A 16,870-nucleotide genomic window follows, 5' to 3' on the forward strand; every position below is an offset into this window, starting at 1 on the left:
GCTAAAAATACCAATATTATTATGAAAGCTTAGCTTTACTTGTGCTACATTATGTACATTAATTTAAACCATTAACTTTTCCTGTTTGTGTTCACACTACTTAAAAGTGATGTTGCTATTGGCTGACATCACATGTCCTAATGCTCTGAATATCTGCTGTCATTGGTTGGCAAAATCAGTGAGATGAGCTATTGCAATCTCTATTTCAACACTTCGACAACTAACGTGCTGTGTTTGGTGGAATTCAATTTTATACTATCGTAATATGAAAATATGCAGTGTACCGTAATATGAAAATATGCAGCGTACATATTGCTGCATGTCAAAGATCTTTCCAAAACGTATAACCCCTTTCCCTGTTGCTGACTTTGATTTTATAAAGTGCCAGGAAGTTCTACGCTGATGTACAAAAAATTTACCATTCAAAGGATTGACATTTTTATGGCTCCAAAGGAAAGTAAAGTGTTGCTTATCTGCAATAAGCGTATTTTCACCTAAGAAGAAATTTATTTTCACATGGGAAAAAGTGTCTTTAACTGGGAGATTGGGGAAAAATCCAGGAATTTTTCTTCTTGTCAAAGCATACATCCTGTTAAAAAAGAAGTATAGTTATATATAATTACGCAAATCTGGTATCTGACAAGCTGAGGCCTGTTGAGTACTGATATTTTATGCAATTCTGTATACAAATATTCAATATTTGATTAGTCAGAGAAGCCCCTTGGGTGTGGAAAAATAATAAAGAACAAATAAAAATAATAAAACACCATTTAGCAGATTGAGCATTACAGCAATATTAAAACTATTACATTAAAACCAAACTTCAAGCAGGCAAAACGTGGAAGGGGCAGGTAAGGAAGGGCAGGCCTGAAGAAGATGGTTTAAAGTAACGGACAGAACTGATTAAATTTAAGCCCAATTCCTACGAGATAGAAACTCAATTTATGAGGGATGCCATAGCAAGCCAGAAGGCGGCAACGTCTTGGAGGCTACAGTGAGATGGGAAGCAGTGTCCTGGCCGCGTGCACATACACAGTCGATGCAGACAGGCTACGCCTGATGAACCCGCAGGTAATAGATAACACCGTGGGGCAACGCCTATTGCTGTGAACAGCTCGGAAAGCTTAGAGCATACATATAATTTATGCATAATAATCTTAGAACACACGAAAATGCTGAGACCAAGACAAGAAACACAACCCGAGTGTGGCTCCAAGCGCCAAACAAACCTTACGTATTACAACTAGAATACTACAGTAAGAATTACTAAAAGGATTAACCGGTTTATCTTACAGTAAAATATAACAAGAAGTTAATGTATTAACCAATAAATCAGATTATTCAGACACATTAACTTCAGAGACGTGGCGTAACAGCCAAGTCTTGAGGACTAACAGTCAGACAGCTACAATAGTAATTAATTTAAAACAATAAATATTAATTTTCTTGAAAGGGACAAAATCTCTGTAGATTTATGGAACTCACTTACCCACGTGACCCAATATTCACTAGGCCACTAGCATTTGCTTACCACGCCTGTAGATAATTTTATAGTCACTGGTTACTGCATCACTCAGGGAAGCAAGAATTTCCAATATAAATAAGACTCAATATCGATCTCAGTGGGATGAAGATAAGCAGATATTGGACAAGTTACAATTAAAGGAAATTTTAAAACATGAACAGCTTACTATAAGTTGCATGTGCCTCCTCTCTCTCTCTCTCTCTCTCTCTCTCTCTCTCTCTCTCACACACACACACACACACACACACACACACACACACACACACACACACACAGCCTGCGACTGTATGCTTGCCCGTGTGGTCAGCAACCTAGATCAAAGGAACTAAAACCAAATACTCAACTAACAGGCAACCAAAGTGCCACCTGGTGACTAGACAGACAAATTGCACCAGGAGTCAAAGATGTAAAAACTTGAATTGAGCCAACATGGGTCCTGTATGTTGTCAGGTGGAAGAGAGGCAGTAGGTAACGGGAAGGTGTCAGAGAGTTCATAATCAGCACTTCGTCTCCTCCCTTGGTTCTTCAAGGGTGTGGGCTACACTCTGCACCCTTCAAGGTTGCCAACAGGGTCTTCCATCCTTTGCCTTCCCCTCCCATGTGGCCTTCATACAGATCCATTGGTTCTTGCGGAACACCTTGTGACCCATTTTGCGATGGCGTCAGTGTCGACCTCCTCTCCAGATGCCTTCCCCCTCCAGAAACAGTGGACTGAAGCTTCCCACTTACAATTTCTCTCTGTTCAGGGGAACATCTTTTGGTCCTTCCCTCCTCCCAAAATGCAGACCCCAGCGCCGATTCCACCCATAACCAATTGCTGCAAGATCTCAGTCGCCCACAACTGTATCTCCTTGCAGTGTTTGTGTTATGCTCAAAGGGGTTTTCCTCTCTTGATGGACCCCCCAGGGGGTCCACAACTTATTTGTGGATACGTGCGTGGCGAGCACGGGGCCCCGAGCCATTGCAGCCTTCTTTCTCTCCCGGGCTGCATTTCCTTTCCCTTCCCCTCCTTTCCCCTCCATGCTCCTTTCCCCTCGCCCTCTCCTCTCCCTCTATTGGTGTCCTTGCTTACGTTTGCCCCCACTATCCTCCTGGTTCTGTTGGTTTTACACTCCGGGTTTGTTGCATAATCATCTCCTCCTTTTGGCATTCCTTGGTCCCCCTCTTTGACCTCCATTACAAAATTTGGGGAAGAGCACCTTACCTAGTGTCTCCGACGTGCACCCTCCTAGTACATTCCACCTTTTCTTTCACGTCGTTGTCTGATGCTAGGGTGCATAGCCAGCACGGTAGCCAGCCTGTGTGGTGGGGTCGCTATGTACCCTTTTGGTTGAGCCCCCAGAACACACAGGGATCACACTTCTGATACCTGAGCTGTGACCACCTCATGCGTGCCTTGGAGTGGTTGCTCGTCATCCTGGAGCATCGGAACTCCCGGCAATGGCCGCCGTGCCAGACGGCCCTTGCTGTGGCTGGGTGGCGCCCGTGAGGAAAGCCCCTGATTGGAGTGGGTGGTATCAGGGCGGACGCTATGCAGATGAAACGCATACGGGTCCAAAACTCTGGCCGTTCTTCTGCGGCCGTCTCTGTGCGTGGAACTGATTCCTCAAGTGCTGCTTCTCTTGCCCCTTCGGCCTTCCCTTCCATGGCTACCCCCTGGGAAGAGGGTCAGGCCCGTCGTCTAGGGGCAAAACCTTTCCCCCGTTATCTAGTTTGCACCAAGACTGATGGAGATACTCTCACCAGTGTCAAACCTTTATTCTTTGTGGAACACATTGAAGACAAGTTTGGCGAAGTGTACTCCCTGAGCAAGATACGGTCGGGTTCGTTGCTGATAAAAACTGCTTCAGCTGCCCAATCTGCGGCCCTTCGTGCCTGTACCCATCTTGGCACAATTCCTGTGTCCATTACCCCTCACCAGTCTCTAAATATGGTACAAGGTGTGATTTTTCACAGGGACCTCATCCTTCAAACTGATGAGGAACTTCGGGACAATCTCGGACGACGGGGTGTTCACTTTGTTCGGCGTGTTCAGAAGGGTCCTAAAGATAATCGTATTGATACTGGTGCCTATATCCTGGCCTTTGAAGGGGATACCCTTCCTGAGAAAGTTAAGATGATGGTCTATCGCTGTGATGTGAAGCCGTACATCCCACCTCCTATGAGGTGTTTTAAGTGCTTGCGTTTTGGCCACATGTCTTCTCACTGTCCCAGGCCCCTCTCTGTGGTGACTGTGGACGTCCACTCCATGAGGGGAGTCCCTGTGTTCCCCCTCCTGTATGTGTAAATTGTCATGGTAGTCATTCTCCACGTTCACCAGATTGCCCAGTATATAAGAAAGAAAAAAAAAAGATACAGGAGTATAAGCCCCTCAATCGTTTAACCTACACAGAGGCCCGTAAGAAATATGCACGACTGCACCCTGTGTCCATGACATCTAGTTACGCCTTCGTTACATCTTCACCCCTTACTCCCCCTTCCTTACCCCCCCCCCCCCCCCCGACCCCTCTCCTCCCCCCCCCCCCTCCCCTGCGGCTCCCACACCTTCTCCTATGGGCGCTGCTCCCCCTCCCCAGCCGGAGAAGTGTCCCACTCCTTCGGTGTCTGCCGGTCAAGGGTGCCTCTCCCGGGATGCCCCTTCCCGGCACCTTCCAGGTCAAAGGTATGCTGCCGCACGGCGACCGCGAGAGCCGGGGTCTGTCGGCCCCCAGGTCGCCCGGTCTCTTTCTGTTCCTGATCTTGCTGCAGCTGGCTCCTTTATGCCACACAGCCCTCCTCGATCTCAGCCTGAAAAGAAGAAGAAACATAAGTCCCGGGACAAAGAGCCTCTGGTGTCACCGGAGGTCCCTTCCCCGACTTCACAACCGGATTCTGACCTGTCATTCATGGATGTCGCCCCCTCCTTGTCAGTGACGGGTGGGGACCCGGCGGTATGACTGGATTTAGCGTGTTCAGCCCTCATTTAAACCATCGTTCTGTGGTTCTCCAATGGAATTGTAATGGATACTATCGTCACCTTCCGGAATTGAAATTCTTTCTTTCGTCCTACTCTGCAGCTTGTGTGGTTCTCCAGGAATCTCATTTTACTGATGCTCACTCACCGACCCTCCGTGGGTTCCATGTTTTCTGTCGAAATCGGGTCGGACCCTTGCGGGCTTCTGGTGGCGTTTGTACGTTGGTCCGTACAGACATTGCTAGCACGTGGATTCCTCTCCAAACTACATTGGAAGTGGTTGCTGTTAGGGTCCACTTAGACTCTGCAGTCACAGTTTCCAATCCTTATCTCCCACCTGACAGGACTCTTACACCTGCTACCTTAACCGCCCTTCTTCAGCAACTTCCTCCTCCTTGGGGATTTTAATGCTCATCATCCTTTGTGGGGCAGTGCCTTTCCATCTAGACGAGGTCTTCTTATAGACCAATTTATTGCAGACCACGACCTGTGCCTTCTTAATGATGGCTCTCCTACTCATTTCAGTGCCGGTCATGGTACCTTTTCTGCCATTGATCTTTCTCTTTCTTCTCTCTCCTCCCTTCATTACACTGATCACCACACGACGACCTTTGTGATAGTGACCATTTCCCGTTGATTATCACGCTCCCTTCCCGCTCCCCGATGGACAGGTTACCTCATTGGTCTTTCCAACGCACCGATTGGCCTCTATACACTGCACAGGTCGTGTTTTCTCACTCTTTGTCGGGTTGTTTTGATGACGTCCTACGCGACGTGTCTGACGCAATTGTTCGCGGTGCTAGCCTTGCTGTCCCGCGCTCATCTGGACCATTTCGTCGCCGGCAAGTCCCGTGGTGGAGTACGGCCATTGCCATTGCCATCCGTGATCGCCATCGAGCTTTGCAACACTTCAAGAGGCACCCATCCGTAGCCAGCCTTACTACCTTTAAACGGCTTCGCGCTAAAGCCCATTATTTAATCAAACAGAGTAAGCGGATATGTTAGGAACGATTCGTTTCTTCCCTTGGTTCTACTGTCCCTCTGTCACGGGTATGGGCTACACTTCATTCTCTCCAAGGTTGCCATCGGCAGTCCACCCTCCCAGGCCTTCACCTCCCAGGTGGCATTTGTACGGACCCATTAGTTCTTGCAGAACATCTTACGACCCATTTTGCAGTGGCATCAGCCTCCTATCCAGGTGCTTTCCTTCATCAAAAACAGCTGGCTGAAGCTTCCACCTTATGTTTCACCCCTTGTGAGTCAGAATCTTACAACGAACCTTTTACTGAATGGGAATTTCTTTCTGCTCTATCTTCTTCTCATTCATAACCAACTGCTTCAACATCTCAGTGCTCCACAACGGCAACATCTTCTTCGGGTGTTTAACCGTATCTGGCTCCAGGCTGATTTCCCTTCTCAGTGGAGGGATAGCATTGTGGTTCCTGTCCTTAAGCCTGGTAAGAACCCCCTATCTGTTGACAGCTATCGGCCAATTAGTTTGACCAATGTTGTTTGTAAGTTACTTGAACGGATGGTAGCCCGTTGGCTCAATTGGGTCCTCGAATCTCGGGATCTATTGTCGCCTTACCAGTGTGGCTTTCGAGAGGGACGGTCTTCAGTCGATCATTTACTTCGCTTGGAGGCCGCAGTTCGGCAGGCTTTTTCCCAGCGCCGCCATTTGGTTGCAGTGTTTTTTGACCTTCGCAAGGCCTATGACACGGCCTGGCGCCATCACATCTTACTTACCCTTCATCAGTGGGGTCTTCGGGGCCCACTCCCGATTTTTATCTGCCGGTTCCTGATCCATCGGTCATTCGAGTTGGTACTGCATTTAGTTCTCCACGGACCCAGGAGACGGGCATCCCACAGGGTTCTGTCTTGAGTGCCCTTCTTTTCCTCATTGCTATCGATGGACTTGTGGCCTCTGTCGGTCCCTTGGTCGCCCCTGCCCTGTATGTGGATGATTTCTGCATTTGGGTTAGTTCCTCCTCGATGGCATCTGCAGAGCGGCAGCTCCAGGTAGCTATACGGCGTGCCTCTGCATGGACCCTCTCACACGGGTTTCAATTCTCTCCTTTAAAATCGCGAGTGGTCCACTTCTGTCGCCGTACTACGATCCACCCTGGTCCAGAGCTCTATCTCGCTGCACAATGATTGCCTGTGGTCCCACAGTTTTGTTTTCTGGGTCTTCTTTTCGACAACACGCTCACTTGGCTGCCCCATATCAGACTCCTGAAGGTAGGATGTTTCCGTAAACTCAATGTCCTTCGCTTCCTTGCCCACTCCTCTTGGGGTGCGGACCGTTCCCTCCTCCTCCGTCTTTATCGTGCTCTAGTTCTGTCTCGCTTGGACTATGGTTGTCAAGTTTATGGTTCAGCTGCTCCTTCCACACTGCACGTGCTGGATCCAGTCCACCATCGTGGTATCCGTTTGGCCACCGGTACCTTCCCTACTAGCCCTGTTGATAGTCTCCTGGTTGAAGCTGGGATCCCCCCCCCCCCCTTTTCTGTTCGGCGGTCCCAGCTTCTGGTGTCTTATGCGCTCACTGGTGTCTTATGCACTCACTATCCGTTCCTCTCCCACTCATCCTTCCTATTCTATTCTGTTCCCAGACCATGGACGTCACCCACCCGACTCCCGTCCTCGGGCGGGTTTATCGGTTGGGCTCCGCCTTGCGTCTCTTTGCCGTGATTTTCAGCTTCCTTCTTTGTCCTGTCTTCCTCGCTCCCTCCCCTCCACCCCTCCTTGGTTAGTTCCTCGGCCTCGACTTCGGATGGATCTCCGCCGCGGTCCGAAAGATTCCATCCCCCTGGTGGTGTTCTGTTCCTTTTTCTGCCAAATTTTGTGGGAGTTTCGGGATGCTGTTGTTTTTTACACTGATGGCTCTAAATCTGCTGATCGTGTTGGGTATGCCTTCACGTCCTCTGTTGGAACGGAAAGTCATCTGCTGCCACCTACATGTGGGGTGTTTACTGCAGAATTGATGGCAATTTCCCAGGCCCTTACCTTTGTTAAACAGTCCCAACACAACCGCGTTTTGTTATGCACAGACTCGATGAGTGGCCTTCTTGCTGTTGACCGGTGTTTTTCGCGCCATCCCTTGGTCTCTGCCATCCATGACCATCTCGCTGATATTCACCGTGCTGCTTGTTCTATTGACTTCCTTTGGGTCCCTGGCCATGTGGGTATCCCGGGTAATGAGCTCGCTGATCGTTTGGCTGGGGGAGCAGTTACTTACCCCCCCCACCCCCCCCCCCACCCCGTTTTCTGTAGCCCCTCCTGCAGCGGATTTACGGCTTCACATCAAATCCCACTTCGCACAGTCATGGGCCAATTCTTGGGAGGCTACTCCCCTGTCTAATAAACTTCGTGCAATTAATGTGACACCAGGCCCGTGGCGTTCTTCCTTTCGCATCTCTCGAAAGGACTCGACCACACTGTGTCGTCTCCGCATTGGCCATACTCAGTTGACCCATGGTTTTGTTTTGCGTGATGAGCCACCCCCACTATGTGGTTGTGGAGCCTTCCAGTCAGTAGCCCACATTTTGGTTGAATGCCACCTTCTTTTGGCTCTGCATGCTAAGTACAGGCCCCCCCCACACTTTACCTTTGATGTTGGCTGACGATTCCCGGATGGTCTCTCTGGTTCTCGGTTTCCTCCGGGAAAGTGGTTTTTATTCTCAGTTTTAAGGTTTTTAATCTGTCTCTGGTTTTGGGGCGGGGCGGTGAGTGTTTGGGTGTCTCCTACTGTAAGCAGTGTTCGGAGATTCCTGATTCACCTCCCTGACCGAATTCCTCTTTTCTTCCCCTTTTACTCTGTTTTTTACCATACGTACTTTCTACATTATAGCAGTTGTACCTTTTAAGTCACAGGTGGTCTTGCCTATGCTGCTTCAGCATAGTGTTGGGTTCGTTCTCTTGCCGACTTCCCTCATTTTGTTTTTTACCAATGACAACATGACTGCCTTTTTACGTTTTTTCCCTTTTTCCGTTTTATTGTTCTGACTTTACTGAGTTGTCCCATTAGCGGAATGGCGCATATTTGAAACAAGGGACTGATGACCTTGCTGTTTGGTCCCTTCAACCTCAACCAACCCTCTTGATGGAGGACAGTGTTGTGATTCCTGTCCATAAGCCCGATAAGGATCCGTTGTCCCTCTATAGTTACAGGCTGGTCAGTCTGATCAACATCCACTGCAGGTTATCTGAACAGGTGGTGGCTCTGTGGGATCTTAGAATCTCGGAACTCTTTGTCTCCTTACCAGTGTGGCTTTCAGGAAGGAAGGTCTCCAATCGATCATGTGGTTTAGCTGGAAATCGCAGTTCATCAGGCATTTTCTTAGCTCTGCATCTTGTCGCAGTTTTCTTCGATCTTTGTAAGGCCTACGACATGGTTTGGTACCATCACATCTTATTTACACTTCTTGATTGGGGTCTTCGAGGTCCCTTCCTCATTTTTATGTACCAGTTCCACTGGTTGTTCAGAGTTAAGCTTGTCATCATTCTGAGCCTTGCACAGACCCAGGAGAATGGCATTCCACAGGATTCTGTATTAAGTGTCCTTCTTTTCCTTATTGTTGTCAATGGACTCGTGGCATCAGTCGGACTGTTGGTCTCCCCTGTGCTGTAAGTGAAAGATTTCTGTACCTTGGCTAGTTTTCACTCAGTGACCTCTGTGGAGCGGAAGCTCCCGGTTGTCATCCAGTGCACTTCTGCGTGGACACACTCACACGATTTGCAATTCTCCCACCCTTGTATATTGCAGGTGGTCCATTTCTGTTGCGGTACTACGATCAATCCCAGTTCCGAGCTCTACGTCAACCCCCAACATCTGACTGTGGTTTTGTTTCTTTGATCTTCTTTGTTGGCAACAGGCTTACTTGGTTGCCCCATATCAGCCTTCTGAAGATTGGCTGTTTCTGTAAACTTAGTCCTGTGGATATTATTCAGGTTGACACTGGGATCCCCCCACTCCCCAGCTCTTGGTCTCCTATGCCATTGCTATCCGCTCTTTCCCTGTTCACCCCTCCTATTCTATTCTTTTCATCACTTCAGGATATCACCAGCCTTCGAGTGGGTTTACCAGTTGGTCTCTGTCTCACTTCTCTCTTCTGCAATTTCCATCTTCCCTCTGTGTCCTCTTCTCCACATTATTTTCTGGAGATCCCAGGTTCAGATAGATCTCTTCCCAGGGTCTGAAAGGCTCCATCACTCCAATGGTGTTCCATTTTTTGTTCGACCCGCTCTTAGGAGAGTTTTGGGATGCTATTGTTTTTTACAGCGATGGCTCGAATTCCAATGATTACATGGTATACACCTTTATTTCTGCTGTTGGCATATAACACTGTCTCTCGCCTGCCACATGTGGGAGTGTTCATCATGGAACTGTTGGCCATTTACTGGGCCCTCCGCTTTATTAACAGCAGGTTGGGACTATGCTGGGTCCACATTGCATGTAGCAACTCTGTGGAGCACCCTGTGCTCTCCCCCCTCCTCCCTCCCCCCCCCCCCCCTCCTCCCCTCCTTTACCCTTCCTGCCACCCTGATGGTTGGCATTGTCACCCCAATACTGGTCTCACCGTATTTCATTATTTCATTTCATGATTATATTTCAGTGGCAGTATTTGGTGACAGCTCACTTACTCAGTTGTTTTAGTTGGGTATTTCACTGATGTTTTCGCATCTCTCCTCAGCTGTTCTGACAGTCTGTCCCACATAAGTCATACAATAATAGCATGGAATGCAATATCCACCTGTCTTTTTGAGACCTAGATCATCTCTAATTTTATGAAGAAAACGCTTTATCGTAATTGAATGAGTGATTACCTTTATTCGATAGAACTAGACTAGACTGATCTTTCTGGACATTGAAACAGTGTAAAGTAGTCAGGTGCTTTTTGGCTTCTCCTCCTCAGTGTGCCTCACTCTCTTTCTCAGGTGGTGTTGGTTTTGAATGCATTGCCTGTTCAATTTGATGCTATGATTAACCATTCTTTCAGAACACGATTCGCAGGTGTTGTAAAGGCTTTCCTTTCCTGAAAGTGTTAGATATCCTGGACCAGAGTCTTTATCACTGAATTTCTTCGCCCCCTACAGGGCTTGCTGCTCTTTTGTGGATTCGAGCTTGGCTACCACAGGTCCCCAGTCTCTGCAATGTCATTTCCCTTGCACACTGCGTGTCTGTCTTCTTGCTATTCCTTTCCCCCTCCCTTGGGGAACATGTCTGGGATGTTTTTGTGACTGTGTTCCACATTTTCACCAGCTGACATAAGAACAGTCTCACCACTGTTTTTTTTTTTTTTTTTTTTTTTTTTTTTTTTTTTTTTTTTTTTTTTTTTTTTTTTTACCATGTCCTATATCCTTCCTCCACTTCGGCATTTGAGGCCGCTCTTTTCTTCTGACTCTATGTGCGCTCCTGAAGGCTGGCCCACTCGTCTGTTGCGTAACAGGTGACTGGGTAATGTGTAATTCCCAGCCCCGGGCTGACAGGTAGGGTTTGCACATACCCCTGGTATATGCTGGGTCCAGGGAGGGGTGATTGCCTGAGCTGCTGCCTTCCGAAATTTCCAATTGGTCCCTCTGTCAGGTGTTTAAGATGCGACCTGAGTTGTGAACAATCACCTAAGGCACGGGAGTCCCCTTCTGAGGGAGGTGAGACCAGTTGGAGGGAGTGCACCATCGAAGATGCTGCAATCATGGGGGATTTTCTCACAATGAGCCAATCATATTCTTCACAGTCCATGTAAATGGAAGGAAGCTCCCAGTTCAAAGGCCCTTCCAGCTTCGCCGTGATTCCTTGTGGTTTCAAGTACTGAAGACGATCAGTCCTTTGCAACGGTAAATCCGCTTCGTATTCAGAAATGTGTTAGTGCAACTTCACAGAGCCAGCAATTGCATCCTTGTTTGCACATTGGCACTTCGCTTTTGGAGACTACTTCAGATTCTCAAGTACAACTACTGCTTGCCGCCTTGCTTCTCCACAGCTATCCTGTTCGTGTAGAGCAACGGAATAACGGAGGTCCGTAGGTTGCTGAGAACATCTCATCTACACTGAACATAGAATTTTTTAGGATACCACTCATGAAGAGAAGGCCCATCAACCCTTTTTATTTTGTCGCTTTCTGTTGGTGAATGAAACCACTGGACAGTATTGTACTTTTGCCTAGATTTCTTGATTTAAAGATTTGTGTACAAAACAATTTTTTCTATAAATTTCGAATCTATGAATAATGAAAATATTTCCAGTTCACTAGTGACCCCCCTTGCTTCCCCACGTGGACCAGGGAGATGAGTAATAATATTTGACACTGGTGTCCTAGAAAATTTTGAATGCATGGGTTTGTTGGTCCACATTTTCTCCAAGTCTTTACCTAGCTCAAAATTTCTATCATCTACATCTGACTGAGAATTATCAAATTCGACTGCTCCTGCCGCACAATGAACTACATCATCCTCGTCGTCAGTATTAGATAATACATCATCCTCAGTTTCTGAACAGTTTTCTGCATCGGTATTGTCGCCATCCTCTGACTCAGCCTCCTGTCGGAGAAACTTGTTGTATATCTCCTCAGGAGTTCTAAGGAGTTGATGCGCCACTTTAATAAGATACTAGAAGAGAAAAGAAGACTTAGATGTAATATAAACATCAATATGGGGTTGAATCCTCCCCACAAAAACTAATTGTGACGTAAACAGTAATGTGGGGTCGGATCCAAACAGAGTGCGGGTAATGTAGGTTTCGGATAGAGAGGGTAGCTGGAGGTCACTCACCAGACTGACATGGCCTCCTCGACGTTCTCGGGACGACTGGCTGGTAGGGTAGCTGGAACCACAGCGCTCTCACAAAAGGGAATGGGGAGTTATAAACAAAACAGACCCGCTGGGGTCGGATCCAACCCCAACCTTATTGTTAGAGGGTTAATAGAATGCAGGAGACATCTAATTTCTTATTGAAATGACAAAACTTGTGTGGGGACAAAAATATTGATGAAATGCCCTTGATGTAGTCCTTACCCAAGAGTTTAAAAATCAGGCAACAGAAAGTTCATTGAAACCATTATCCAGAACGGCAGAAGCAGTAGAACTGAAGTAAACAGGGAAGAACATAATGATTCAAGTACCTTTTATGGAAGCTACAGTAGGCACGAATTCCAGTGGGTCAGTCATGTAATGAGATTAAGACAGGATGGAGAAACCCTAATTTGATATAACATTTAGAAAATGTTTGCTTTTCACGATATTACGAAGTTATTTTCATATTCTTTGTAATTTCATACTTAAACGTCACACACACATTCTGAGAAGTTAAAAGATAACACTGTAAAAGTCAACCAGTGGTACAGTTAACAGCTAGAACTTGTCTAATAAGTATGAAAAATAAAGTGTAAAGAACAGTAATTGGTTCACTAAAGTATGGTTGTGTTAAGAAATGTGTGGATTTTTTATTTAGAGGTATGCTCCCACTGTGCATTTTCTCAAGTTGTTCTCAAATGTGACTCATGTAATTGTTAGCCAGTCACCTTTTTATGTGCTTATAATTGTTCTATTGTTTGTTTAACTGACATGTCATTTCTTGTGTGTGTGTTTCAGAAATGAATGGAGAAATTTCAGGCCCTATACAAATATTCTTTGGTTGCACTACACCTTGGGCAAAATGTTGCAAGGTGTCAATTACAAAAACATCTCCACGAAGATTCACAAGAAATTTAGAACAAAGCTAGCTAACTGTTATAATGATGTACTGAAGTATAATAGTGCTCATGATTTAGTGACTAGTGGGAATTTACTGGAAATGATTAAATAATATCTTCCAGAGATGAATATTTCTGTTGAAGTGGTCGTACACAGCTGAAGTTTCTTTGTACAGAATGTATAATAGTTTAGGGTCTGATTCTCTATTGTTACAAAGCGCAAGGGGGGGAAAATACTAACAGATATTGACATTGCCTTCTGAGGCACAGTGAATAAACCAGCTATTCTTTAGAAATTGGCACCAAAATCAATTGCATATGACCAGCATTGTATGCTCACAATTGTATGTTTTTTGTCACATCCTGTAAGTTTTTCACCTGGTATTCTGCTTTTGAGGAAAGAATCTTCCGAACATGAGTCAAATAACGTTCCACTAAACATGGCAGTAATTAACTTCTGATTGCTTCATTTTTATTTATAATTGATGTTCTATGTGAGGTGATCAGCATTATCACTAGTAAAAGGTGGACAACTACATTCATAGGCAACATATCGCATAGTTCTCAAGTGGTGATCATAATTTCCTAAAGGCCAGGGGGATTCACATTTTACACAATCCGTCGTCAATTGACTGGTATTAACACACCGCTTTTGTTGCATTTTTATGTTTGACCACAGACTTTCTCAAAGTAAAAGTACACTTGCTTGCACAGTGAAAGCTAATCTGTGATTGGTTGGTAACAACACAGATATTGGCAGTTGATTCACTTATAATGAGGTGTTAATGTTCTGGTAGCTAAAAGGAACTCGCTACATGCTGCATGCCACACACCTATTTATAGAAGAACCTAATATGAAAAATCATAAAATGTTGAGTTAGAGATACTGTATTTTTAATGTTAATATAAAAGATTGCAAAACAAGCAATTTCATTTAACCAAGAGCTGTATAAATGGAAAATACGGGAATGCCCACATGCTGCCAAGGCTTGTTTGATTAAGCTGCAGAAGTTTCGCAGTAAGCCATTACACAGCCTCCATATAGTCGGGATCTCTCTGCGAGCAATTTCCTTGTTTTCGGACCCCCTGAAAGAAAGACGTTCATGGCCATTGATTTGCATCGACTGAAAAGGTGCATGCTGCATGCCTGGGTACGATCATGATTCCATAGGCATCCAGACATTTTTTGCATAAAGGCATAGACAGTCTTGTCTAAGTGGGATAATTGTATTAACAATTGTGGCTATTAGTATTTAAATAATAAACAGTTTCGCCGAACTTCCTTTCTATCTCTCTCGTTTCCATTTGACTACCCTCTACAATAGCAGATTCTTTATCAAGAATGCCTGTGGGAAGGACAGGAGGAGATCGTCGTTAAATTAAGTTTTGAATTTAGATTACTGATATCCCTTTTAATGTCAGTTTTTTAATTCATTTCAGTACTAAGTTTGGCCTGTTGTCACCAGCCTCAAAAGTAACTTAATGTTACCAGTAAGGATCTTTGCCAGTACAAGATGGGACTTCCAATATTTCTGTTATGTGCACGTAGTGAAGAGGACACTTTCCACTCAATAATGGAAAACACTATTTTTCCCTGATAATATTAGTAGTTATTTCCCCAAACATTAATTTACAAGGAGCAAAACCAGTCAATTAATTCCATAAATTGGTTATTGTGTTTTCAAAATTCTGTTTGTGATTTGCTTGTTACATATGTAGGGTGTAATTAGTTAATTTTCTTCATTTTTCCTCTCACCAATATTTCCCTCTGAAAAATAGGTTGAAATCTTCATATGTTTGGGTTTATACATTCCCAAACATTGCATAAACATTTGAAATGAACTGTAGCCCCCTTGCCTGATGATGATGATGATGATGATGATGATGATGATGATGATGTTTGTTATGTTATGTTATGTGGTTTATTCATCTCATTACATACAATTTTCAAATCATTTGATTTGATGTACAGGAGACATGTCAAGGTTTACAAAAGAAACTTTTTTCACTTTTTTAAGAGAACTACAAAAGTTTACATTTCTAAGTTACAGCTACACATGTACATAAAATAATAAATGTATTACAATCCCTGTGTTCAGATTGTGAAGCTGTCCTCAATGAATTCATCGACAGAATAATAACACTTTTCCACCAGGAGATGATGATGAATAAGGAACTGTCACCTTACAAATGTAGTCCTTTTCTAATTTGCTATTATTGTTATAGTCCTGTAATGACCATAACTTTCATGTAAATAACCCGTAAGTTTGTCAAAATGCTGTTCAAGGAAACACAACTCCCATTCCCGATGAAAGATTTTGTTCTGAATAATATAAACTGCAAACCATGGAAACTCCAGGTAGGAATATCAACACTGTAGAGAAAGGTAGATTGCTACTTACTGTAAAGAAGACACATTAAACAACAAACAAGCTGTCTGCAGCTTAACATGTGTTCTCTGTGGTAAATAGCAGCATATCTTTTCCTCCATTGTTATATAATACTGCTTTAGTTTTGGAAGATAGGAGTAGTTAATAATAAACGTGAATTGTATCAAATAGTAAAGAGGTACAGGAAGAGTATTATGCTGTTTCTATTTTTTACCACAGTTGTTTTTGTGTTGATTATAATTTTAATGTGATCAGATAAGGTGTGTTTGGGCCCTCTGAAACCTATCACACCCTTGTCCATAAATTGTTAAATATCACTGTTTCTTGTAATTTTTCCGTTACTTCTGAATTACCTTCTTCACTGTTAATATCAAAGTATTATGTAGGTGATGCCCTTGAATTTCTTCACTTACCTGGTAGGGATTTATTTCAATACCTAACGCTATGTCCAATGTTATGCCACTGTCACTTTCCTTATCAACCACTTGTTTTGTCAATAGTTATGACACAATCAAATTTAAACAGGAAAGGAGAATAGGGGGAAAAGGCTAGTGGCTCCGTTGGTGGGATAGAAGGTTATGTAATGCAGGAGCTAGAGCGGTAGCTGCAAGAACCTTTAAAACACTGTACGTACATAGTCACTCCCCCGTCATTGACCTCAAAATTTGTGCTAATTCTTTTCATGATACCACTTTTTTGACAGCTACTCCTGGTTTGCTACTTTAAAAGGTGAAGGGACTGATGACCTTGCAGTTTAGTCCCTTTCACTGCAAACCAACCAACCTAAACTAAACCTGGGGCACCACCTGTAAGTTGGCTTGCCAGGTACTCTTGCTTATGGCAGCTTCATTGTTACTCAATGAAGAAGATACACCTGTTGTGAAAGTATCTTATGAACATATGTAAAATAATGTACACCACACTGACTATAAATAAAAATGGAGTGATTAAAGTTAATTACTGCAGTGTTCCTTGTCTGATGACCAGCTTTGTCACAAGTAACAGGATAAACACTTGTACCAGGTAGGCAAACTACATTCACAGGCAAAGTTATCAAATTGCACACGAGCACAGTAATGTTTGCAATTTCTTGTAGGCTGAGTGGCTCTACATTTTACGCAATCTGTCACTGCCTTACTAGTACAGGATGTATACACTCTGGAAAATCCAGGAAAAACCTGGGAATTTTTTCATTTGGGAGAAAACCCATTAATTATTCGGAATCCGGGAATTTTTCAGGTTTTTAATTTTCAATTAAATATTTGTAATTTTGACTGGCAAGAACTGATACTCTAACAAAGAATATTACTGT

General features: G+C 44.5%; 1 protein-coding gene across 6 annotated transcripts in view; it reads left to right on the top strand.

The window, feature by feature from the left end:
• Positions 1-13,464, top strand: part of LOC124612273 — a 136,176-nt gene extending 122,712 nt beyond the window's left edge. For all 6 annotated transcript variants that reach the window (XM_047140371.1, XM_047140372.1, XM_047140374.1 and 3 more), the window contains one exon: positions 13,068-13,464. In XM_047140371.1, the coding sequence (XP_046996327.1) occupies positions 13,068-13,281 (214 nt within the window). In that variant the 3' untranslated portion in view covers positions 13,282-13,464. The remainder of the gene's footprint in view (positions 1-13,067) is intronic.
• The last annotated feature ends 3,406 nt before the right edge of the window (positions 13,465-16,870 follow it).

Source organism: Schistocerca americana, chromosome 4, assembly GCF_021461395.2.
Source record: "Schistocerca americana isolate TAMUIC-IGC-003095 chromosome 4, iqSchAmer2.1, whole genome shotgun sequence".
Taxonomy (NCBI): Eukaryota; Metazoa; Arthropoda; class Insecta; order Orthoptera; family Acrididae; genus Schistocerca; species Schistocerca americana.